The following is a 23,869-nucleotide window of genomic DNA, read 5'->3' on the forward strand; positions in this document are numbered from 1 at the left end:
CGAGGGAACTTCATAAGACGATGGAGCGTTTGATACTTAGGGGTTCTGAGGAAACTTGCAATGGATTCGGATATGGTTGTATGTGTGTGTACTAAGGTTCTGTTAAACAGGTGAGTTTGTGTGCACTGGGTGGAAGTGGTATGTGAGACAGGAGATACGGAAATTTGGTGCAATTGCTAAATGTGAATGGAGAGAAGGCAGAGGACGACGGAAAGAAAAAAAAAAAAAAAAGGAGACAGGCGAAGCACAAAGTGCTACCCCCCCCCCCACCCAGTCAGTCAAAACTCTTTATTTCGATTAATTAAAATCATAAAAGAAGCAGAGATACATACATTCACCCCTTTTCATTACCGATACCTGTGTTAGATCAGAGTCTCTTTCCTCAATGCGGTCCCTGACGAGTCTGATCAACGACGAGATGTTGTAAAACTCCGCCTCTTCCAGAACACCTGAGGAGTCAAATGAAGTGTGCAGCGAAAGAGGGGAGAGCAAATGAGAAAACAGTAATGGCGAATATAGGTGGAAAAGATTAAGAAAGACAACATACAAAACTGTAGTACAAAAGAGGAGAGATTAAAACATGCAAGAATATATTTATAATTGGGGATATACTAAACCCGGTATCAATTACAGGGACAAAGGGAGCTGATTGCATCTATCAGGGTGCAGCTTAAGGGCTCTGCAAACTTACCAATTGTTTTAAAGACCTATTCAAACACAAAACCCCAGGAGACTGCACTAGTGAGGTCTCGTTCATGGGACCAGTGTATGTGACATCTCAAGTCTATTGTGAGAAAGTGGCTCTTCTAGGGCCAGCACTGGGGTCTGAACTTAAACAGGTAGGTAATTGCGCTTCAGTATTTCGTATGATTTTTAAAGAATATTTCAAGTTTTCAAAAGTAGGCAATTCGAAGAAATTTCATAGAAAAACAGACAATGGGTTCCCATACAGATTACTAGTAAACCCGGTAAGGATTAATTTTGAGGTTCAGTACTGGGCTGCAAGGTACAGTACTGGCTTCTTGCAGGTGAGTACTTCGGAATTCGGCTGATTTTATACGAATATTTGCAGTTTTCAAAACTTCACACTTAAGAAATTTTAGTCAAAATGGGTCAATGTTATCCAATGGCAGGTAAGTGAGTTACTGGTTTCCAGGTGAGTACTTGGCTGGTGAAGTTAAGGTTCCGGGTGTAGACTCAAGGGTCCCCCAGGGTCAGGTAAGTATAGTCGGTTCCGCCCCAGCAGCGCAGGGCCGGTCGGGTGCAGAGGTAGGTAGACCCAATTATATCCAATGAGGGAAAGGGGGCCTTTGGTTGGTGCCTGCTGGCTAGCAGGCCACTCGGCTGTGGGAGCGGAGCTCCTGGCAGGAGCAGGTTCCAGGATCGACAGGCCAGTAGGGCTGGGGCAAGTCAGTTGTTGTCGTCCTGTTAAAAGCTGCACGGCGGGTCTGCTTCTTGATCTTCTTTCTTCTTTTCGTATCGGGATCTGAGGAAGGAAGGTTCAGGGAGCCACTAAATACTGAATTATGGGGTGTTACAAGTAGGGCAAGGACAGGGACCAATGGGTTTCTGTCCAGGGGTGAGTACACCCCCTAGTCCGCTCCTCTCCTGAGGGAGGGAGGCAGGAGCCTAGCCGGGATTGGGCAGGGCTCCCCATCTACAAGATGGCCGGAGCCCAGGGTCCTGCTTCACCTCGTCTCCCCCACCTGAGGCGTGGGGTTGGCACAGGCTGGCACACCCCCCTTCCAGACGTAGTTTTTCCTGCCAGTCTTCCCGCCAGAGTGGGGGTTAGAACTAGTGGGGGCCAGTTGCTGGGTACAGCAAATGGTCTGGAGAAGCTCACAGAGACGGCATGCATTTGAAGCTAACCCCTGCCCATCCGGGGGGGGGGGGGGGCGGTCGGGAGACATAGCGCCTCGCCCAGGATGTGCATTGTTGCAGGACCAGGAGAGCGGGGGCTCTCCACCCAGTGGTCCAGCAACATGTCTGCTGTGTGGCAGCCTCTGCAGCCACTCAGCCCAGACGTGGATGGTAGGTTAGGATTTCAGAGGGCATCTCTAAGATGCCCTCTGGTGCATTTTATATTAAATCAGTGCAGGGTTTAATGTGCTGAGAAGATTGGTTCCAAACTGGTCAGTCTTCAGTGTAGCCATTATGGTGCTGTGGAGTTCGTAATGACAACCTCCCAGCACCATATACTCTTAATGGCATCACTGCACTTACCGCGCCCAGGAATGCCTCTGGGTACTGTAGGGGCAGAGGACTCATGCACCTGTGCCCACACCTCTGGCATAGGGCACCCAGCTACAGGGGTGACTGAAGTATGCTAGGGACGTGGGTGCTGTCGGCATGGCACACAGGGATGTGTGCCACGTCAACTCTTGTTTTAGTTCTCTACTTAGGCACTCACCCTGCAAAGGCAGTGTGTGGGTGCCAGGGTAATGGGCCCCAGAGGGTGGCACAATAAGTGCTGCAGCCCTCAGGGGTCTTCTCTGGTCCCCATGCCCTGGGTACCTAGGGTACCATTTACTAGGGGCTGAGAGGTGGCCAGAGATGCCAATTGGGATTTTATTTTCAGCACAGTTTTAGGGAAGGAACACAGGCCCTAGGTACCTAATTGGCAGGAATCCAAGACACACTCAGTCAAAGCAAATCAGCAGTTCAGAAAAAAGTGGCGTCATACCAAGGCAAGAAAGATGCCCCCCCCCCCAAACAAAAGGTGATGAGACTAACCTTGCCCTAGGGAGTCTTCATTGTTAAAGTGGAATAACCTGGAAAGTCCATCTACATTGGCATGGGCAGTCCCTGGCCGGTGTTTCACTTCAAAGTCCATACCCTGTAGCCATCGGAGAGGTCTGTGGTCAGTTTGAACCAGGAAGTGAGTTCCAAACAAGGAGGGCCTCAACTTCTTCAGCGACCAAACCACAGCAAAGGCCTCCCTCTCAATGGCACTCCAACGCTGCTCTCTGGAGAGTAGCCTCCTGCTTATAAAAGCAACAGGTTGGTCTTGGCCTTCCTCATTGATCTGGGAGAGGACTGCTCCTATCCCCCAGCTCTGAGGCATCAGGCTGCACTATGAACTGCTGGAAGTAGTTTGGTGCTTTTAGAATAGGTGCTGAGCACATTGCTTCTTTCAGGGTGTCAAAAGCCTTTTGGCAGCTAACAGTCCAGTTCACTTTCCTGGGCATTTTATTGGATGAGAGTTCTGTGAGGGGAGTCACAATGGAACCATATCCCCTCACAAACTTTCTGTAGTACCCAGTCAAGCCAAGGAATGCCCCGACTTGGGTCTGGGTGGTTGGAGCTGCCCAGTCCAGGATGCTCTGGATCTTGGGCTGTAAGGTTTGGGCCTGGCCTCCGCCAACAAGGTGGCCCAAGTACACCACGGTTCCCTGCCCTATCTGGCATTTGGATGCCTTGATTGTCAGTCCTGCAGATTGCAGGGCTTGTAACACCTTCCCAAGGTGGATTAGGTGATCCTGCCAGGTGGAGCTAAAGACAGCAATATCATCAAGACAGGCTGCACTGAAGGATTACAACCCAGACAGGACTTGGTTCACCAACCTCTGGAAGGTGGCAGGGGCATTCTTTAACCCAAAAGGCATCACAGTAAACTGATAGTGGCCATTAGGGGTAGAGAATGCGGTTTTCTCTTTGGCTCCTGGGGCCATACCAATTTGCCAGTACCCTGCAGTTAAGTCAAAGGTGCTGATGAATTTAGCTGCCCCTAGCATGTCTATCAACTCATCTGCTCTTGGAATGGGATGAGCATCTGTCCTGGTGACGGAGTTGAGCCCTCTATAGTCCACACAAAACCTCATCTCTCTCTTTCCAACCGGTTGATGAGGTTTGGGGACCAGAACCACTGGGCTAGCCCAGGGGCTCTTAGAGGGTTGATTCACCCCTAGCTCCAGCATCTTGCTGACTTCATCTTTGATGCTTTCCCCGACTTGGTCTGATTGTCGATAGATTTTGTTTTTGACAGGGGTACTGTCACCAGTGTCCACATCATGGGTACACCAGCTGGTCAGACCAGGGGTCAAGGAAAATATGCTAGCAAACCGTTGTAAGACTTGCTTGCAGTCAGTCTGCTGTTGGGGAGAGAGGGTGTCCGAAAAGACCACTCCATCCACTGACCCATCTGTTGGGCTGGAAGAGAGGAGATCAGGGAGAGGTTCACTCTCTGCTTCCTGTTCCTCAACAGTCACCATCAGCATGGTGAGGTCAGCCCTGTCATTGTAGAGTTTCAGGCGGTTCACATGGATAACCCTTTTGGGTGTCCTGCTAGTGCCCATGTCCTCTAAGTAAGTGACCTCACTCTTTCTCCAGGATAGGGTAAGGGCCACTTCATCCGTCTTGGAGAGCCCTTGGTGCCACTGGCTCCAAAACCCACACCTGTTGTCCAGGTTGAAATTCAACCATTGCAGCTTTTTGGTCATACCAGTGCTTCTGCAGATCCTGGCTGGCCTCAAGATTCTTGGATGCCTTGTCCTTGTACTCAGCCATTCTGGACCTTAGGCCAATCACATAGTCCACAAGGTCTTGTTTGGGCTTGGAGAGGCCTCTCCCAACCCTATTTTACCAGACAACGTGGTCCCCTTATAGGATGACCAAACAGAAGTTCAAAGGGTGAAACTCCCACTCCCTTCTGTGACACTTCCCTATAAGTGAAAAGCAGGCATGGCAACAGGACATCCCATCTCCTTTTGAGTTTTTCAGGGAGTCCCATGATCATACCTTTCAATGTCTTGTTGAACCTCTCCACAAGACCATTGATTTGCGGGTGGTATGGGGTAGTGAACTTGTACTGCACCCCACACTCCTTGCACATGTGTTTCAGGTAAGCAGACATGAAGTTGGTACCTCTGTCTGAAACCACCTCCTTAGGAAACCCTACCCTGATGAAGACACCCAGGAGGGCCTTGGCTACTGCAGAAGCTGTAGTCCCCCCTAAGGGGAATTTCTTCATGGTACCTAGTAGCATGATCCACTACTACTAAAATTAATTTGTTCCCTGAGGCTGTGGGAGGCTCAAGTGGACCCACAATGTCCACACCTACCCTTTCAAAGGGTACCCCCACCACTGGCAGTGGTATCAGGGGGGCCTTTGGTTTGCCACCTGTCTTGCCACTGGCCTGACAGGTAACACAGGAGCTCACAAACTCCTTCACCTTTTGGTTCATCGGAGGCCAGTAGAAGTGGCTAACTAGCCTTTACCAAGTTTTGGTTTGACCCAGGTGTCCAGCTAGGGGGGTGTCATGAGGTAAAATGAGGCGGAACTCCCTATACTTCTGAGGCACTACCACCCTCCTGGTAGCTCCAGGATTGGGGGTTCTTGCCTCAGCATACAGTAATCCCTCTTCCCAATAAGCTCTGTGGGTACCACCAACATCTCCCTTTGCTTCTGCAGCAGCTTGTTGCCTCAGGCTTTCAAGAGTTGGGCAGTCTCACTGACCCTGGCACAGCTCTTCCCTAGTGGGTCCCCCTGGGCCCAGGAGTACAGCCTGGTAAGGTTCAAGCTCCATGGGCTCAGTTCCCTCTAGGGGTTCCAAGTCTTCTCCCCGAGGAGAGGTGTCCTGAGAGGCTGGCTGTGTAGAAGCTGGTTCCCCAGTCTCCTTGCTTTTTCCCTTGGTTGGTTGGGCCATACTTTCAGGCTCCAACCTTACTTGTTCACCCTTCTTTTTGCTCTGTGCTCTGGTTTGCGCACACACACCAGTCTAGGGATACCCAGCATGGCTGCATGGGTTACTTGCTCAACCTGAGCCCAGGCTGAGGTTTCCAGGTCATTTCCAAGCAGACCGTCAGCTGGCAATTGTGGAGAGACCACTACCAGTTTCAGGCCAGTAACCTCCCCCCATCCTAATGTCACCAAAGCAAGAGGGCGTTGGGTGGCAATGCTGTCAGCATTGGTGACTAGGTACGTTTTCCCAACCAGGTATTGCTCTGGGGAAACCAGCTTTTCCTTTACCGTAGTGATGCTGGCACCTTTATCCCTCAGGGATTCTACTCTAGTTCCATTAATGGAGGGGTACTGCAGATACTGGTTACAGTTGGGTGGCCAACCAGCTACATTGGCAACCTCCACCCCCCCCCCCCAAAGGAGGCTAGACTAGCTTGAGTGTATTCCCAGATTTGCTCTGGGCACTCCTCTGATCCCATCTGTAGATTTACGGTCCCTGGAGTAGCTGTATTGGGTGCCTTAGGGGCTTTATTGTAGGGGCAGTTTCTGTCTATAGTTAAATGTCCCAACTTTTTACAGTTGTTACAATAGGCCTGGTTAGGATCAAAGTTTTTCCCTATAGGGCTGAGGCACATAGGGAGTAGTTTGGGACCCACCCACCTGTACTGGTTTTTGGGGCCCTTTGGAAGACTCAGACTTTATCTTGGGGACTTACACCACTTTTCCCCTAGAGAGGTTTTGTGACCACCTTCTTTTGGTCACCCCCAGTGGCTGTCCTGGTCACCCTAGTCTTGACCCAGTGGTCTGCCTTCTTTCCCAATTCTTGGGGAGAAATTAGACCTAGGTCTACCAAATGCTGATTCAGTCAGTCAGTCAAAATATCTTTATTCGGCTTATTTAAAAACCATGCAAAGAGAGAAAGGATAAAATACATTTCATACAAAATTTTCCATAATACACATAATATTGAATAGTAACAACAAATTTTAAAATTGTGACAAACAGTTTAAAAAGGTAGTTTGACATAGATAACTAATCTTGACATACAGCTTTCGCCCTTGAGGCGGCTACCAGAAATTTAGCAACGCAAAAAGTAATGTGGGGATTAGGTAGTAATTGTAAGAAGAGCAAAGCCGGTCTCACCTGAGTGAAGCCGGCTTCTTTAAGAATTGGCAACAAAAAATTTTTCCTTGGCTCTAAGTACAACCCACAAAACATAAAGTGCATTGTATCTTGTGCTGAGAACTGGTCACAGCTACAGGGTGGGGCTAATTCTGGCTTCTGCCAATTATTAAAGGAACCTAAGTGAAAGTGCAGCAAACTAAATCTAAATTTGGTTAAAAGAAACCTGTGGAAGGGGATTGTGACGAAACCAAGATATGGTGCGAGTGATGGCGAGCTGACCAACAAGCAATGATCCCTCACTGCCGGTTTTACTAGTTCATGTTCTTCACGGCATGCTTCCTTCCTTCCCATGAAAAACTTTTTAACAAAGTCAAGATCTTGGATCCTAATATTCACCGGGGAGGTAAAAAGCTCCGGACGGCCTAGGTCTAAAAAAGTCCTGGCCAAATAGGCCAGCCAAGGAATTTTGTTGGATTTATCAAGAGTCAGGACATCGGACATGATCTTATGATTCAATGGGAGTTCTTCATTCATCCACATTTTTAGCCAAAAAATCAAAGGGGCCATACTCAACTTATCAGAAAGAAACTGTATGCCAACTTCTTTATGAATACAATACGTTGGGGTCGACTGGGGTACAGAGAGTAGGGTTCTAATAAATCCATTCTCCGCTCTCTGGATTGGTTCCACATTTGCATATCCCCACAATGCGGAACCATATAATGCAATGGCCACAGATTTGCTATTATAGATTTTTAGTATAGCTTCCATAGGCCTGGCCCCCAGCCTACCAGCAAAGCTCAGGAGTGCTGATGATGATCGAGTAACGGCCAACCTCTTAGCTCTAACCTGTGGGCCCCAGGACCCTTTCTGGTCAAACAGTACTCCTAGATATGGGAATGTGGATACCCTAGAGACCATGTCCCCCCTGCATGTGAAAGTTTTGTTTCTCTTCCTGCGGCACTCTAGACTCACCACCATTGTGTGTGACTTGGTTACGTTTATTTTAAGGTCTAATTGCTCCATAAATGAACCAAAGGCATTCAATAGGCGCAGGAGGCCAACACCCGTGCGGGCGATCAGCACGGCGTCATCCGCATATAGGAGTGCCGGGATCTTTATTGCTCCTACACGCGGGACGTCGGCTTCCTGCCCCCCTAGGTGTGCGCCCAGGCCATTGATGTAGATGGTAAAGAGCAAGGGGGCTAAAATGCAGCCCTGCCGCACACCCCTTAATGATCTAAAGAGAGCGGTGCGCCTACCCTCATTCGTCACACGTACACTTGAGAAAAGTTCTTGATGCAGGGAGGCCATAAAGGTGACCAATGCCTCATCAATACCCATCTCCTGCAGAATAGACCACAATTTTGTCCTATTGACCAGGTCAAATGCCGAGGAGAGGTCCATGAATGCAAGATACACGGACCCCTCCTTGGCTACTGTGTATTTGGAGATGAGCAAGTGTAAGTTGACGCACTGTTCAATAGTCCCCTTTCTTTCCCTAAATCCGTATTGGATTTCGGACAAACCACCACAGCCCTCAACGTTTTCCCTCAGCCTGGATAGAAGAACTCTTCCTAAAATTTTTACTGATGAATCCAGGAGGGATATAGGCCTATAACAGCCTGGGTCATCCCGCTGACCTTTTTTAAAAATAGGAACTATGGTGGAGGTGTTCCATGATGCAGGAACAGGGTTACCATTAACTGCAATGAACACGTTTGCCAAAACTTCAGCCCACAGTTTTGGAAAGTACATAAAAAAGTCAGCGGGCACACCGTCAGGGCCAGGTGCATTGTGCTTTGTAGTGGACATAATGGCTTTTTCCACCTCATCTCGATTAAAGATGATGGGGCGGATGACTGGGCTTGTCAGCAGGGCATCTTTAGTTGCATCAACAGTGTCCCCATAGACATTTTTAAAGTGAGATAGCCACTTTTCATCAGGAATAACGCAGTCCATGGAGTCATTATTGTCGTCTGAGAAAAAGGGCTGTTTAATGATGTCCCAGAATTTTTTACTATCCTTCAGGACTGCCGCCGAAAGGAGGCCCTCCCATGCTTCTTGTTTAATGGTATCCTTTCGTTTTTTTATTGCTAATTTATACGTTTTCCTGAGTCTGGTAATCTCATCTTTTACCCTGGGAGTATTTTTTAGGGCTGCCAGTAGTAATCTATGTGCTTTTGAGCATGCTGAATCGAACCAGCGCTTATTTCCTGGAATTCCTTTTTTTGTCTTTGCTAAAAGGTCCTGTGACACCTGCCCACATATTACCTCGAACGCCTCGACAATTTCTTGACCCTGTGCACAGGGATTATTACAAACCTCGACCTGCCCCTTAACCACATGGCTGCTAGGCGTTTTCCCGTCCTGTGCTGAGATTTGCAGGATGCTATTATTCATGACGAGCTAGCCTTGTCATCCGCGCACGGCAGGTAAGCGCCATGACGAGCCCAGCTCGTCATTAGCTTCGAAGGGGTTCATCTTTGAAAAATTTTCAGCATAAAATTTTTCAGGAACCACCTTTGCCCATTTCATGCGTCTACCTTGGTCAGTAGTCCTCAGGGGGTGGGCAATTACTTTCAATGGGGATGGTCCCATGTTGCCTCCCCACGCCACTTCTAATTCTACCGGATTATGGTCACTAAAATGTGATTGTGTGGTGTGATAGACAATAACCCGGTTAAGAATGCCTAGGGATACAAAAATGTAATCTATGATTGTACCATAAGGGATGCCAGTGAAGGTTGGCAATCTTATGCCGCCCTCTGGTTCATATAGGTCAAAGTTGGCAACAAAATCTTCCAGCTCCTCTCCCTCTGTGGTATGTTCAAAATGAGGTCCCTCAGGTCCATCATCCCCTTCAATACTACTTCTCCTGCAATTTAGGTTGCACGGATGAATATTAAAATCACCTAAGATATAGTCTGTATCAAACGTATTATTCTGATTGACCGAATTTTTTTTTTTTTTTTTTTTTTTTTAAATTTTTATTAGCATCATGAGTAACATCAAATACATATATATACAGTGTCAGACAACTCATAAAATAAGGCATCAAAATAACAATACTGAAAATCAATATTTCTGTTATATCATTAAGACATAATTACTCCCCAAATTTCTTGTATCTTCCGTTTTTGCCTCAATCCCTTAGTCATCGCTAAAGAATTTTCCATATTATAAATGTCTTTGACCAAAAGCCACCATTCCGTGACCGTAGGGGGATGACTTTGTATCCAGGCCCTGGCAATAGTTAATCTGGCACATGTAAAAAGTATATTCATCAGATCCCGAGATCTATTGTCTACCCCAACGACTCCGATCAAAATATCCAATTGCGTGAGTATAATTGGCCTAGCCAATTTAGTCGAGATAACACCGGCTACATCTTTCCAGAAAATAGATAGCTCGGGGCATGAAAAAAACATATGAACAATGTTTGCCCCCTTGTGTGCACATTTAGGACATTTTGTACGAGCATTACATTCGTTCGATTCATTATTAGAAGCCCATTTTAGAATCCTATCAGGTGAATAATACAGTTGAAACAGACTCCTAAACAGCTGTAATTTCAGACTAGCCGATTGAACTGCATTATTTAGGCTATTTAGTGAGGAGGTTATCATAGTTGGTGTTACATTCACACCCAACTTTGCACTCCATTTTTCTGCCACCTTACTAATGTCATCCTTGTGTAAGATAGAAAAAGTCTTATAGCCGCAGCTGATCAGTGCCTTGTCAGATTCCCTGTACATACAGTTCCAGATTTCGGATTCAGATATGCTATCAAGGCCTGTTCTACGGATAATGTAATCCTTGATCTGATTGTATTTAAACCAAGCCCTTTCTGGTAATTTATACATCATCTTTAGATTTACAAAAGTAGAGAATCCAGTATGGTCATACAAGTCTCCCAAATTATTTATGCCATTATCCGAGAACATAGAAGTAGCTGAATCATGAAAAACACCTGATAACCCTGGATTATACCAGAGTGGTGTTTTGGCATGAAATAAGGAGATGTTATTCTTGACAAGGATAGATCGCCAGATATTAGCTGTGTCTCGAATCGTCTTAAACCGTACTCGTTTAAAGTAGTTGGGGTCGTTGAGTCTGTAAAAGAACATAGTAGCTTCATCCCCTAATATAAGTTTATGAAAGTAAAGACATTTATCAGGAATGAGTAGGCTGCGAAAACGAGTTAAAAAAGCAGCCCAATAATATAATTTAAAGTCTGGTAACCCAAGTCCACCTTGGTCATAGGGGAGTTTAAGCAGAGATATCGCACGTCGTGCTTTCTTGTACCCCCAAATGAAACTGCTAATAATACCCTCCAGTCTGCTAAAGTAAGTATTACACACTCTTAAAGGTATAGACCGGAAAAGATATAGAAATCTAGGTAAGATCTTCATTTTGATTAAGTTGATTCTTCCCAAGATCCCCATTGGAAGTTTGTGCCATTTTTTGAGAAGAAGAGAAGTTTCTTTTAATAACGATTCATAGTTAAGTGAAATTATTGAATCTAAATTAGAAGAGATTTTAACCCCAAGGTATGTTGCAACATTACATATTCCATCTATTGGTGTTAGTGAAGTAAAATTTGTGATTATTTGCGTTTTGCTGACATTTAACCTATACCCTGATGCCCTACCATATTTATCTGCTTCGATACCTATACCTGATATCGCTTCAGGGACATTCGTAGAGAAAACCGCTACATCATCTGCGTAGGCAGTTATTTTTAGTGCATTAAGACCATTTTTAAACGGTACAATCATCTCTTGCTTGTGTAATGCAATCAAGAAAGGTTCTATTGCTAGAGCAAATAACAGAGGAGACATAGGGCACCCTTGTCGAGTGCCACGTTCTATTGGAAAAATAGGTGAGCATTGTCCTGAATAACATACTTTACCCCTTGGTTGGTCATATAAGGATTTAACCCACTTCAGGTACTGACCTTTTATGCCGAATGCAACCAAAGCTGCCCAGAGGAAGTCCCACCCCACTCGATCAAATGCCTTTTCCGCATCTAAAAGAATCATTCCGAGTGGGGTGGGACACGTCCTAGCAACATCAAATGCCGATATAGCAGTATTAATGTGAACGGTAGTATCACGTTTGGGGATAAACCCGTGTTGAAATGGTGAAACCATCTGTGGCATTAGTAACGCAAGCCTTGTTGCTAGTATTTTTGCAAATATTTTTGCATCAGCATTAATTAATGATATAGGTCTATAAGACCCTCTCTCTTGTGGGGGTTTCCCCTTTTTAAGAAAGAATATGATTTGAGTGCGGTTCCAGGATTTTGGGGCTTGATCCCCTTTACCAATAGCTTTAATGACCATCATCAGGAGAGGAATCAATTCCTCCATGCACCTTTTATAAAGTTCTAGGGGGATTGAGTCCTCCCCTGTGGCTTTTCCCAGTGCTAGGGAGTTAATAGCTGCCTGTATTTCTCCTACTGTTATATCTGCTTCTAAATGTTCTGCTTGCTCATCCTCTATATCCTGTACACCATTTTCTGTCAAATAGGCTTTTATAATATCTCCTGTTGGGATTGTTTCAGGCGTATACAACTTTTGGTAGTATATAGCAAACTGATGTAAAATTGATTTAGCATCTTGATGTAATTGTCCATCGTCGCCTTTTATTTCCTTGATCAGCGTTTGGGCTCGGTCTTCTGCCACTTTGTATGCCAAAATTTTTCCTATCCTCTCCCCACTTTCATATTGATTCAGCCTATATTTAGCTAATTTAGATATACTTTTCTCTCTAAAAATAGTTTTCAAGGCTAATCTTGATTCCATCAGTTTTAAATTTAAATCTTCTATTTCTTTTGCCCTTGTAGTGGTGGAAGTAGCTAGCATCTTATATAGCCTCTCTTCGATATTAGATATATCATCTAGTAATTTTGTATTTCGAACCCTATTGATTTTATTTTGCTGCCAAACAAACTGTTGTGTAAACCCACGGATGCTAGCCTTACATGCATCCGACACCATCAAAGGAGATGTAGAAGACCCATTGATATCAATGAAATCTTGTATATGTCCTTTCAGCAAGCTCACAAAATTGTTGTCAGAGAAAAGATATCTGGGAAAGGAGAAGGGCCTAGGTGGTTGCCTATCTGTTTCTATTTCTATTATGAATAAGAGCGGGTTATGGTCCGAAGTCACCCTGGGGCATATAAACATTTTACTAGTTGACAATATAGAGTTAGAAGCAAAGACCATATCAATGCGTGAGCAGAGTTTATGGGCGGATGAGTAATAAGTATACCCTGGTAGGTGTGGGTAAAGATATCTCCAAGCATCTTTGATTGCATGTATATTAGCCAAATCTATGATAGCAGCCCTCGTCTTACGCATCCTTTGCAACGCACCCTTTCTGGTTGTGTCCATATTATAATCCATAACACAGTTAAAATCACCCACCACTATGCGTTCCCCTTCCCATGTAAGTAACTCCATATTGACCTGATCAATTATTCTTGGCTCGTCCTGATTTGAGGCATAAACCCCACAAATTATAAATTGGAGACCTTCCAGAGTCACTTGTAGCATGGCCCACCTGCCCGCCTTATCCGTCATTTTTTTGTTGACTTCTATTTTAAGCTGCTTATGTTTCAGTATAGCTACTCCTCGAATTGAGGCATTGAAGTCTGTGCAGACCAGAAGATCATAGCCTAACTGATTCAATAAACTTCTATCCTTATATGCAATGTGAGTCTCAGTTATGACTACTAACTGTGGGTTATGCAACCTAAGTTCTTCATATACTAGTCTCCTCTTATTCCGACTGTTTAGGCCTGCCACATTCCAAACTAGTAGTTTTAATTGATACATTTAATTGGCGTAGTAAAAAACTCTGACATGGCGTTTACCCAAAAAGAAACATAACATTTTTGCAAACCATATAAGCTTATCTTAGCCAAGAAAACACAAATATATTTATACTCATGATGCTTTTTTTTGTTTTTTCCCCCCCCCCATTTCCCACCCAGTGGCTATTTCCCACCCAGTGGCTGCCTTCTGGTCCCCCCATTCGGTGGACTGCCGTTCCCTTGGCAGTCGGAGAGCAGAAAGAACACTGATAGGATCCAGGCATTCAACACTAATCGTAGCAACACAAAAGAAAAAAAGAAGAAACCCGTGCTGACCAATGCAAACATTTAGTTGCCACAGAACCTTTTATAGCTAACTAAATTATACCAAAAGAATCAGCCAAACCCTATGCGCTTAAGCATTAGACGCTAGCTTAATTATTATTTTAGTCATTTCCCCTGTCGCCAGGTAGCAATAGCACTTTCAACTTCATTTACTTCCAAAAAGAAATAAGATCGGCCATTTTTAATCACTTTCAGCTTTGCAGGTTCCTGCAGATAGGCTTGATAACCAAGTTCCTTAATTGGATCAATGAATTGTTTCAGTTTCCATCGTCTTTCTAGCGAGAGTTTACTTAGGTCAGATCTCACAAAAAAAATAATAGAATCAATGGTGACTGGGGTATTAGGCCGTGCTTTTTAAAGAGATAGCTTGTCGGAGCAAGTAATTACCTATATAAATCAAAATCGGTCGTGGGAATTTGCCACTCTTATCTTTCTGAAATAGTGGTAAGCGATGAGCCCGCTGGATCTGAGAGTCCCAATCCCAGTCTGAAAGGTCGGGAAATGCCTTTTGGAACAGTTGGGTAATATATGCTCTCGGGTCTGCCCCCTCTGCTCCTTCAGCAATACCAAAAACACGGACCGAATTTAAAATACTATCTAGATCAGTGATATTACGGCCTCTATAATCACTATTCCCTGAATTATAGAAATTTATATAAATAGTCCTACTAGTGTTTTTAATCACTCTTTCGACCATCAAGATATTAGGGGAGTCGGTGCTAATCTGCCTGCAACTTACCTTTAAATCTAAGGAAAACAGGAATAAAAGGCCTCCCTTGGCCCTCCCCATGCGACTGTGAACGGCTGCTTTAGTGAAACTAATAAACCCATCCCACCACAGATTGTCAGAAATGTCCCAAGTTTCCTGAAGGGCAATAATGTGGTGGCCTAGAACAAAGCTTGACCAGGCTTTATCCTGACGCTTACCATTTAGCCCTGCTATGTTCCAGCTTATTAGTCTACAGGAGTCTATAGATGTCTTAGTTTCTGGGTGCCGCACCAATGCCACTTCAGGCTCTCGCGGTATTTGGGTTACTTCATTAAATCCCACAATCAATAAACTATGTGGGTTAGCACTACCCTGTCCCTGGATCGAGGTATGGTCAGGCAAATATGGCAAAGATATGGGATGAACATGCCCAAATGTAATTCGGTCTTCGTGCACTGACTGGGGGATGGACTCATTGGGGTCTAGGCCATTAATGCGTGGGCTGATCTGATCCAATTGTTGGACTATGGACTCTTTCCCCTGGTTTGTGACCTCTATATGTCAGTCGCAGTCATTTTGGCCGGACAAAACTCCGTATCTGTTCCCCATTCCCAGTCCCCAATCAAAAGGAGTAGACACCTGACCCCATCCGTTTGCTGCTGAATTCCACATAGGCTGAGGAGTATTAGGTCGCATCAAGAAGTGTTCGTTCCCCTGCCTGGTCATAAACCCATTTCCCTGGCCTCTATTATCATAACCCAGAGTATTTGGGCCCCACCTATTTATATTGGACCAAAATAGTCCTGGTGTTCTGGCCATTGGCCCGTTCGGGAAGTTGTGTTGCCCTATCCCGCGACTGGTCATGGGGTGGAAACAATCGTTGTTAAATCTGGGTCTAGTTTCCCCGCCCCAGTGAGCAACTCTAGCGTTCCTTCTAGGCCTGGAGATGTTTGAGGAGGTCGCCATCTGAGTCTCATTATAAAAGAATTTCAGGGTAAGGGGGATTATGGATCCAGTTCTACGTTGGGGTGGGAGGATATTAGCGAGAATGTTAGGGAGTACTTCTGCGCTAGCAAAATTTAATACTACGCAGTCCCCTTTAAACTTCTTAGTCTTATTCCCAATCCATGATACCCTCCTTGTCATAACAATTTCCCCTGCTAACTGGTCAACTCCCTGATCTGCCATACGCATATTATTGGTGAGCCAATATAAAGCTTTATCTTTTAGTCCTTGAGCGGATTCTTTTTGATCCTGAGTTAAGACAGGAACATTCGCCAATACCAGGACTAATGGTGAGGCTTCCATAATAAATTGAGAAGAATCATCCCCTAAATACAATGGGGCTGGCCCCACAGGTTGTAAAGTGGGGGGCTCTCTTATTGCGTCCTGGGTGGGCACAGGTGGTGGTGATTGGCCTTCCGGGGTAGGCTGTTGTTGAGCTTCCATAGGCCCTGTATCTACACCCGGATCCTCCTCCACGATAACTACTGGTTTAATAACTTGAATGGCTAAATTCTCCAGGTCATTAACCAACTTACTTTGCAACCTACCCATCTTTTTTACTTCTGCTGTTAATTTATCTATCTTCCCAATAAGTGGCTTGATAATGGTCTTAATTTTAATATCTATCATGTCCGAGATCCTATTGAATAGGTCATCGTCGATGATTTGTCTGAGCTCGTCAGCATCTTCGCGCTCCACATTTTTCCCTTTGTGTCTAGTGGGTGAGGCAGTCTTTTTCCTTCCTAGCTGTTTCCCCCCCCCCCCGTTTGGCTTGAGCTTTTCTACAATTTCTCACAGGTCGCATAACAGGCGAGGAAGGTGAAGGAATTTCCGCAACGGTATTTTGCTGTTGCTCAGAGTCAGACACTACATTAGTTGACTGATCAGCTAACAGGTCGGAATTTCCATCATCTATGCCAATATCTAATGAATTAGCGTCAGGTATGTGAATTGTAGGATCAAGTAATGATGTACCAGGCGTTTGTGCACTAGGATCGGGACTCAATGGGAGCAAAATTGGTGATTGGCTCAAACCTAAAGATTCCCTTCTTTCGTTATTTATTTTTTTAACTACTTGGACTAAGAAGGAATCTAAGGTTTTGAGTGGTGCTGGGGTGACAAGGGCCAATTTTTTAGACATATTTACGAGAGAGTAAAGATGGTATCAAAGATCAAAAACTACACAAATAAGAAAAATAGGGTGATGAGGACAGGCCGCGAGTCTAGCAAAGCAAAAAGTAAAACAATAGCAAACGGCATAAACAATTACTTGCTTCAAGAAATTAAGAGTCCTAAAGCAATTACAGATAAATGCTAAGGTTCAAATATGGGTTAATCTCAAAAGAAGCCTAAGGTCAGTCCGTGTTAATCTCAGGTGAATCACCTACAAGGCGAAATCATTCGACAGAAATCTGATAAAGACCATATAGGCAAAATCTGGTCCTATTCTCAAACATTAACCCCTCCTACTAATCCAAGTTCCTGGGCGATTCAGTGAGAGCTCAGATAAACCCTCTTCAAACTGACCCCCGTCTGGTAACCAGGAGGAGGATGGAGGGTACAAATAGCTAGTAAACCGTTGCAGCACAGTTCAGTAGTAAACGATGTCAATGGACCACGAAATTTTCCTCATATAACACAGTACCTTAGCTAGTCCGTAAATAAGAGGTCAGGGAGTGGGCCCAGCCCAGCCTCCTTCGGCCCCGGACGGCCACAGACGGTCCCGCCCTTGTCCCGGGCTGCTTCCGCGCAGCGGGATCTCGTCAACCTTTAAGTAACAGTAGATGTGATAGGCGGGTGGGCGGGGCCGGTAGGGAGAGCAGCCCAGCTGGTGTCGATGGGGCACGCAGGGACTCCTGGTCCTCGGAGTCCCTGCAAGCGCTCGCAGCCCTGCTGGTTTTCAGAGATACTGCCCCTTTAAGGATGAAGGTTTCAGCGGTCAACACCGCGCTGCGGGACCCGCGAAGCGGGTCTGGCGAGGCGTTGCAGCAATTCAAATGCTGTCTCCAGAAAGGAAAGGTGGGCCGTGGCAGCGTAGCGTCCAGGTGAGGAAATGCTGATTCAACTTTTCATTTGGGCAATTACTCAAAATGTGTTCCTTCATTTATTTATCATTTTATTTAAGACAGACACTTATAGAGCGCAGCTGTCACCTGGCAGGTATCCTGGCGCTGAAAGCTTACTCCTGAGCTAGAAGCAATGGGAACGGTTTTAGGGGGATAGACGTGGCGGGGGAAAACTAGGGGAAGAGCCACGTTTTTATTAGTTTCCTGAAAGGCAGGAGCAGTGGAATTTGACGAATGTCGGCGGGCAGACTGTTCCAAAGCTTAGCAGCAGCCACTCTGAAAGATCTTCCCCCGGTCCTAACCTTATTAAATCTGGGTACTGTCACAAGGCAGGCTGTAGCGGATCGTAGAGTTCTGGTAGGGATATACCAGGAAAACATTTGTTGTAGGGGTCTTGGGCCCGATCCGTGTAATGCCTTGAAGACCAAGCAGAGGGCCTTGAAGGCTATTCGTTGCTTCAATGGAAGCCAGTGTAGCTCGGCTAAAGCTGCTGTGGCCGAGGATCTCCTGGTCCAACCAAGGGCCAATTTGGCTGCTGCCGACTGGACTCGGAGTCTGTCCAATAGTACCGCTGGAGACTCGAGCAGGAGAGCATTGCAATAGTCAAGGCGACTAAGAATAGTACACCTGACTATCAATGCTCGGGCCTGGGCGGGGAGTAGTGGCAGGATTTTACGCAATGAGCGCATAAGGGCCGAGCAGGTAGCGACTGTTTTGGTTACCTGCGTTTCCATGCTAAGGTTGTTATTTAGCATGACACCCATATTGCGGACACTGGTAACCGGTTGAGGTTTATCTGAGTTTTCCGGGGGCCAGAATTCCACAGGCAAAGGGCGAGGGATTCGGCTCACGGGACAAAACAGAACCTCGGTTTTAGAGGAATTGAATTGGAGGGAATTCCGGTGCAACCAGCCTGCAGTGTCTTAGGCAATCGTGAAAAGCTTCCATGGGGATTGAGTCTTCCCCCTCCCATGAAAGAATGAGCTGGGTGTCATCCGCATAGTTTACGGTTTTCATTCTGTGGGTTTTAATTAGAGTAACCAATGGTTTTAAGTAAACATTGAAAAGGATCGGACTGATAGAAGAACCCTGGGGTACACCGTGAGGGACTGGGGAGAAAGCAGATTGAAAAGGAGGGAGGGATACAGCTTGTTTCCTATCTCTGAGGTACGAATGGAACCAGAGCAGGGCAGTGCCGTCGACCCCAGCCTCTCTCAACCTCTCCAGCAGAATCACGTGGTTAACAGTATCGAATGCGGCAGACAGGTCCAGTAGGATCAAGGCCACTGCTTGGCCCCTGTCTGCCCGCATACGAAGTTCTTCCATGGCTGTAAGCACTGCTGTTTCGGTGCCATGGGCTGGACGAAATCCGAATTGGAAGTCGTCCAGAACGTGATTCTGCTCAAGATGTGTCGATAGACAGGAGCTGACCCAGCGTTCCACCACTTTCGCTGGAAAGGGTAGAAGCGATATGGGTCGAAAGTTGGAACGACACTCTGGGTTCAGAGATGGTTTTTTCAGTAACGGGGTGATAAGTTCTTGCTTCCAGGGGGTGGGAACGAGTCCACAACATAGAGATTGATTACAAATCCTCCGGAGGGTGTGGAATAGTACCGTTCCACATGCTTTCCAGATTTTAGGGGGCAGTGGGTCCAGGGGGGACCCAGAGGTGATGCCAAGTGCCAGTCTCTCGAATTCAACTTCGGGGATAGGGGGAAAGGCCTGTAGACCTTCCCTAGGAGGACAGACTGGACTCGGAGGATCACGGTTGGTAGTATCGACTCCGGGGGAATTTAGAATATTTTGCGATGGGGGAGTTGCTAGATTGTTAATGATGGTCTCGATTTTGTCCGTAAAGAACTGTGCGAGATTGTCACAGAGGGTCTGTGAAGGGGGGATGGTTTTCTTGGCGCAGTCAGGGTGTATGAGGTTATCAAGGATCTGGAATATACTTTTCGAACTGTTAGCTGCGTTAACTATAGTGGAGCAGTAATAGGACGATTTGCTCTCTGATGGCAGATTTGTATTCAAGGAGCTTGTTTTCCAGATGATTTTATTATTGTCACAATATCCCTGTCTCCACTTCCTCTCAGCCTGTTTGCAGGCTAATTTGAGAGTTTTCAGGGAGTCATTATACCATGGAGCAGGTGCTCTGCCTTTAGGTTTACAATGTTTTAGTGGGGCAATAGAGTCTGAAATGGATGCTATCCTTGTGCTGAAGGCTCCGTAGTTATATTCAACCGAGTTGGTTGGGGAGAAGGTATCTTCCACATTGAAGACATTGGTGGTGGAACTGTTTTTCCAGAGCTTTCCAGTCTCTGTACGAAAATTCTGGTAGAACGCTTTTGTTCAGCTTTCTGGTTTTAGTGCTGGTAATATAAAATTTGATAAGAGAATGATCCGTCCAGCTCATGGGCAGAATGTCATTCATGTGTGTTAAACCAGGACTCGAAAAAATAAGGTCGAGTCGATTGCCTGCTGAATGGGTGGGTTGCTTAACCAATTGGTGAAGTCCCACGCTGTCACAGGACAGCAGGAAGTTGTCCAGACCAGTGTCTAGCTACCGTTTGGCCAGAGATTAAAATCCCCTAAAATGATTAGTTTGTTGTGGGAGGTTGCCATATTCGTAAAAGTGGTAAGTAGTGCTTTCTGTTGAGGGGTGGTAAAGGACCCTGGAGGTCGGTAGCAAATAATCGCTGTGAAAATATCTCCTAGGTGGCAGTTTATGGACAGGCCAAAGAGCTCAATCCCGGCCACTGGGTCTATGTCTATCGTGTTTATTTGCCAGGAGGCTCTGTAGATAATGCCTACTCCGCCACCACGGCCTTTGGGTCTAGGGAGGTACAAAATATTAAAATCTTGAGGGCAGGCCCATGCTAATTCAATATCGCAGTCGGCTTGAGTCCACGTCTCCGTTATGAAAAGGACATCTAGATGGTGGGATTCTATAAGGAGATTGATTTAGTTAGCATGCTTTGGTAGTGATCTGACGTTCAGAAGGCCTCCCATGAGCAGGCCCTTATGTGTGAAGTCAAGTAATGGAAACGCTGTGTCTTCAAAGGTGAGCTTACCTTCGTGAGCGAACACTCGTAGATTAATCAGTGATTCCCGGGTATACCGTGGGGGCTGCGGGCAACTTTGGGCAGAGTTGTCGGCGCTGGTCGCGTTCTCGTCGCGGACGAGCGCAGACGAGCTTGCCTTAAGCGCGCCTTCGGCGCACAAACGGCGTGCCCGCTGCGCTCGTCCGCTGCGCTTCCGGTGTAGACTCATTAGTTGTAGTGGCAGCTCAGACGTCGGAGGGGGGCGTGGTCAATAGAGATGGGCGTTTCTCTAGGCTCCCTCGGCGTGGTAATGGCGCCAAAGAAACGAGCGTTTTTGTACCAAAACAGCTAATAATCAGCTGCTCGGCGAGGCTGGGGTAGGTGCCAGGATAATTGCAATGTGCAAATAAGCAAGTATAAAACACAAGAAACAATGATTAAAATTAGTCAATTTCAAGCTCCCGGCTTTTCGCCTCAGGAGTAACTCTCTCAATAAACAAATTATAAAGTCCAGTAAAATCATGCACATTGTGTCCAGTTAACCAACCATCCAGTGTCTTTACTGAGTAGTCTACAAAATATATCCAGGATTGGGCCTGGGTTTTGTGAGGCCCCCCCTGAACCTAATTCTATACTCCTCAGCAGGGAGTCCAAATCCCTCAATCAGAATTTTCTCCATGAGGTCTTAAGACCCTGCATCTGGCCCAGAGAGGGGCCAAAGCCGGTCTCTGCAGTTACCAGAGAACAGTTCCCACAGGAGTGCCCCCCAGAGAGGTTTCTTTAATCTTCTGATATCACAAGCCCTCTCAAAGGCTGTAAACCACTTCGTGATATACTCACCTTGCTCAAATTTAGGGACAATCCCTTTGGGGATTTTTGGATCATAAGATTGCTCTTCATCCTTATTATTGGTATTACTGCCACCAGAGATGGGGGCTAAGGGGAACATCCTTTACAATGCAACTTTTACCACGCAGTGCCTTTACGACGCAACTTTTACAACGCATTGCGCTGGGGGCGCTCTAGGATAGGGAATAGGTTTAATGTACTATCCAACACCTTCCCTACTATCCACGGGGACTGGAGTTGGAATAATAAATTAAACTTCACTATCCAGCGCCCCAAAGCACTATGCGTTGTAAAGGCATGCGTGGTAAAAGCATGATTTGTAACGTCATACATCCGGGGGCTAAGCCCATCTCTTTCCTTTTCTAGAGCCAGGAGTCTGATCTTTTGCTCTAATCTCTTGGCCAACTTTGCTAAGAAGTGGTCCTCTTCATTGGGGCCTTTGGGCACTGGACTTCGGGTCCCTGTCGCCGGGGGGGACATCCTGGTGGTCTTGGTTCAGTTGGGCCCGGCCCGGGCTCGGCAGGTGCAGAGTGGGCTGGTCCGGAGCTACCTGGTTGGCACCAGGTGGGTTGTTGCAGCAGAGCCTCTGATGGGGGTCCCAGTCTTTAAGAGGGTCAAGGCAGGCAGGTCCTCCAGGTGTCCCAAGGTTGCTGTCCGCAGGAGTCGCCAGGATTAGGCGGGAGCAGGTTCCAGGATCGACAGGCCGGTAGGGCTAGGGCCAAGTCAGTTGTTGTCGTCTTATTCGCAGCTGCACGGCGGGTCTGCTTCTTGATCTTCTTTCTTCTTTTCATATCGGGATCTGAGGAAGGAAGGTTCAGAGAGCCCCTAAATACTGAATTTAGGGGTGTTACAGGTAGGGCAAGGACAGGGACCAATGGGTCCCTGTCCTGGTGTGAGTACACCCCCTAGTTTGCTCCTCTCCTGTGGGAGGGGGGCAGGAGTCTAGTTGGAATTGGGCAGGGCTCCCCATCTACAAGATGGCCGGAGCCCGGGGTCGTGCTTCACCTAGTCTCCCCCACCTGAGGGGTGGGGTTGGCACAGGCTGGCACCCCCCCCCCCCTTCCTGACGTAGTTTTCCCCGCCAGAGTGGGGGGTTAGTAATGGTGGGGGCCAGTTGCTGGGTACAGCAAGTGGTCTGGAGAAGCTCACAGAGGCGGCATGCCTTTGAAGCTTCCCCCTGCCCATCCTGGGGGAGGAGACCTAGCACCTCGCCCAGGATTTGCATTGTTGCAGGCCCAGGAGAGCGGGTGCTCTCCACCCAGGGGTCCAGCAACATGTCTGCTGTGTGGCAGCCTCTGCAGACACTCAGTCCAGACGTGGATTGTAGGTTAGGATTTCAGAGGGCATCTCTAAGATGCCCTCTGGTGCATTTTACATTAAATCCCACACTGGCATCAGTGCAGGTTTAATGTGCTGAGAAGTTTGGTACCAAACTTGTCAGTCTTCAGTGTAGCCATTATGGTGCTGTGGAGTTCGAAATGACAACCTCCCAGCACCATATACTCTTAATGGCATCACTGCACTTCCAGCGCCCAGGAATGGCCCTGGGTACTGTAGGGGCACAGGACTTGTACACCTGTGCCCACACCTCTGGCATAGGGCGCCAAGCTAGAGGGGTGACTGAAGTATGCTAGGGCAGTGGGTTTTGTGGGCATGGCACACAGGGATGTTTGCCATGTTGACTCTTGGTTTAGTTCTATACTTAGGCACTCAGCCTGCAAAGTGCCAGGGTACAGGGTCCATGAGGGTGGCACAATAAGTGCTGCAGCCCTGCGGTGTCTTCTCTGGTCACCATGCCCTGGGTACCTAGGGTACCATTTACTAGGGGCTGAGAGGTGGCCAGAGATGCTAATTGGGTTTTCAGTTTTAGGGAAGGAACAAAGGCCCTAGGTACCTGGTTGGCAAAAACCCAGGGCACACTCAGTCAAAGCACATCAGCAGTTCAGAAAAGTGCGGGCAGACCAAGGAAAGAAAGATGGCACTCTCACATCTATGATCCATTAAAATAATCTGTGCTCGTTTTGGGAGGGTGTTGCAAAGTCATCCTGTTCCGTGGGCAACCCCCAACTTTTTTGCTGACTGGTACTGGTAGTAACTGACTGACCCTGGGCTCTCTCTAACCAGAGCCAATGCTATGCTGAAAACACTTAGAATAGAGTGAAAACATACACTGGGGCACACTAAGGGTTTGAGTGCCCTGTGATTGGCATGACCTACCTCATA

At 46.7% G+C, this 23,869-nt stretch overlaps 1 protein-coding gene across 1 annotated transcript in view; it reads right to left on the reverse strand.

Moving 5' to 3' along the window:
* The window catches only part of KCTD17 (potassium channel tetramerization domain containing 17), a 54,334-nt gene that overhangs the window by 22,488 nt on the left and 7,977 nt on the right, over positions 1 to 23,869 (reverse strand). The window contains exon 3 of the mRNA XM_086936457.1: positions 358 to 449. Coding sequence (XP_086792583.1) covers positions 358 to 449 — 92 coding nt within the window. The remainder of the gene's footprint in view (positions 1 to 357; positions 450 to 23,869) is intronic.

The sequence above is a fragment of the Lissotriton vulgaris genome, chromosome 1_1, assembly GCF_964263255.1.
Source record: "Lissotriton vulgaris chromosome 1_1, aLisVul1.2, whole genome shotgun sequence".
NCBI lineage: Eukaryota > Metazoa > Chordata > Amphibia > Caudata > Salamandridae > Lissotriton > Lissotriton vulgaris.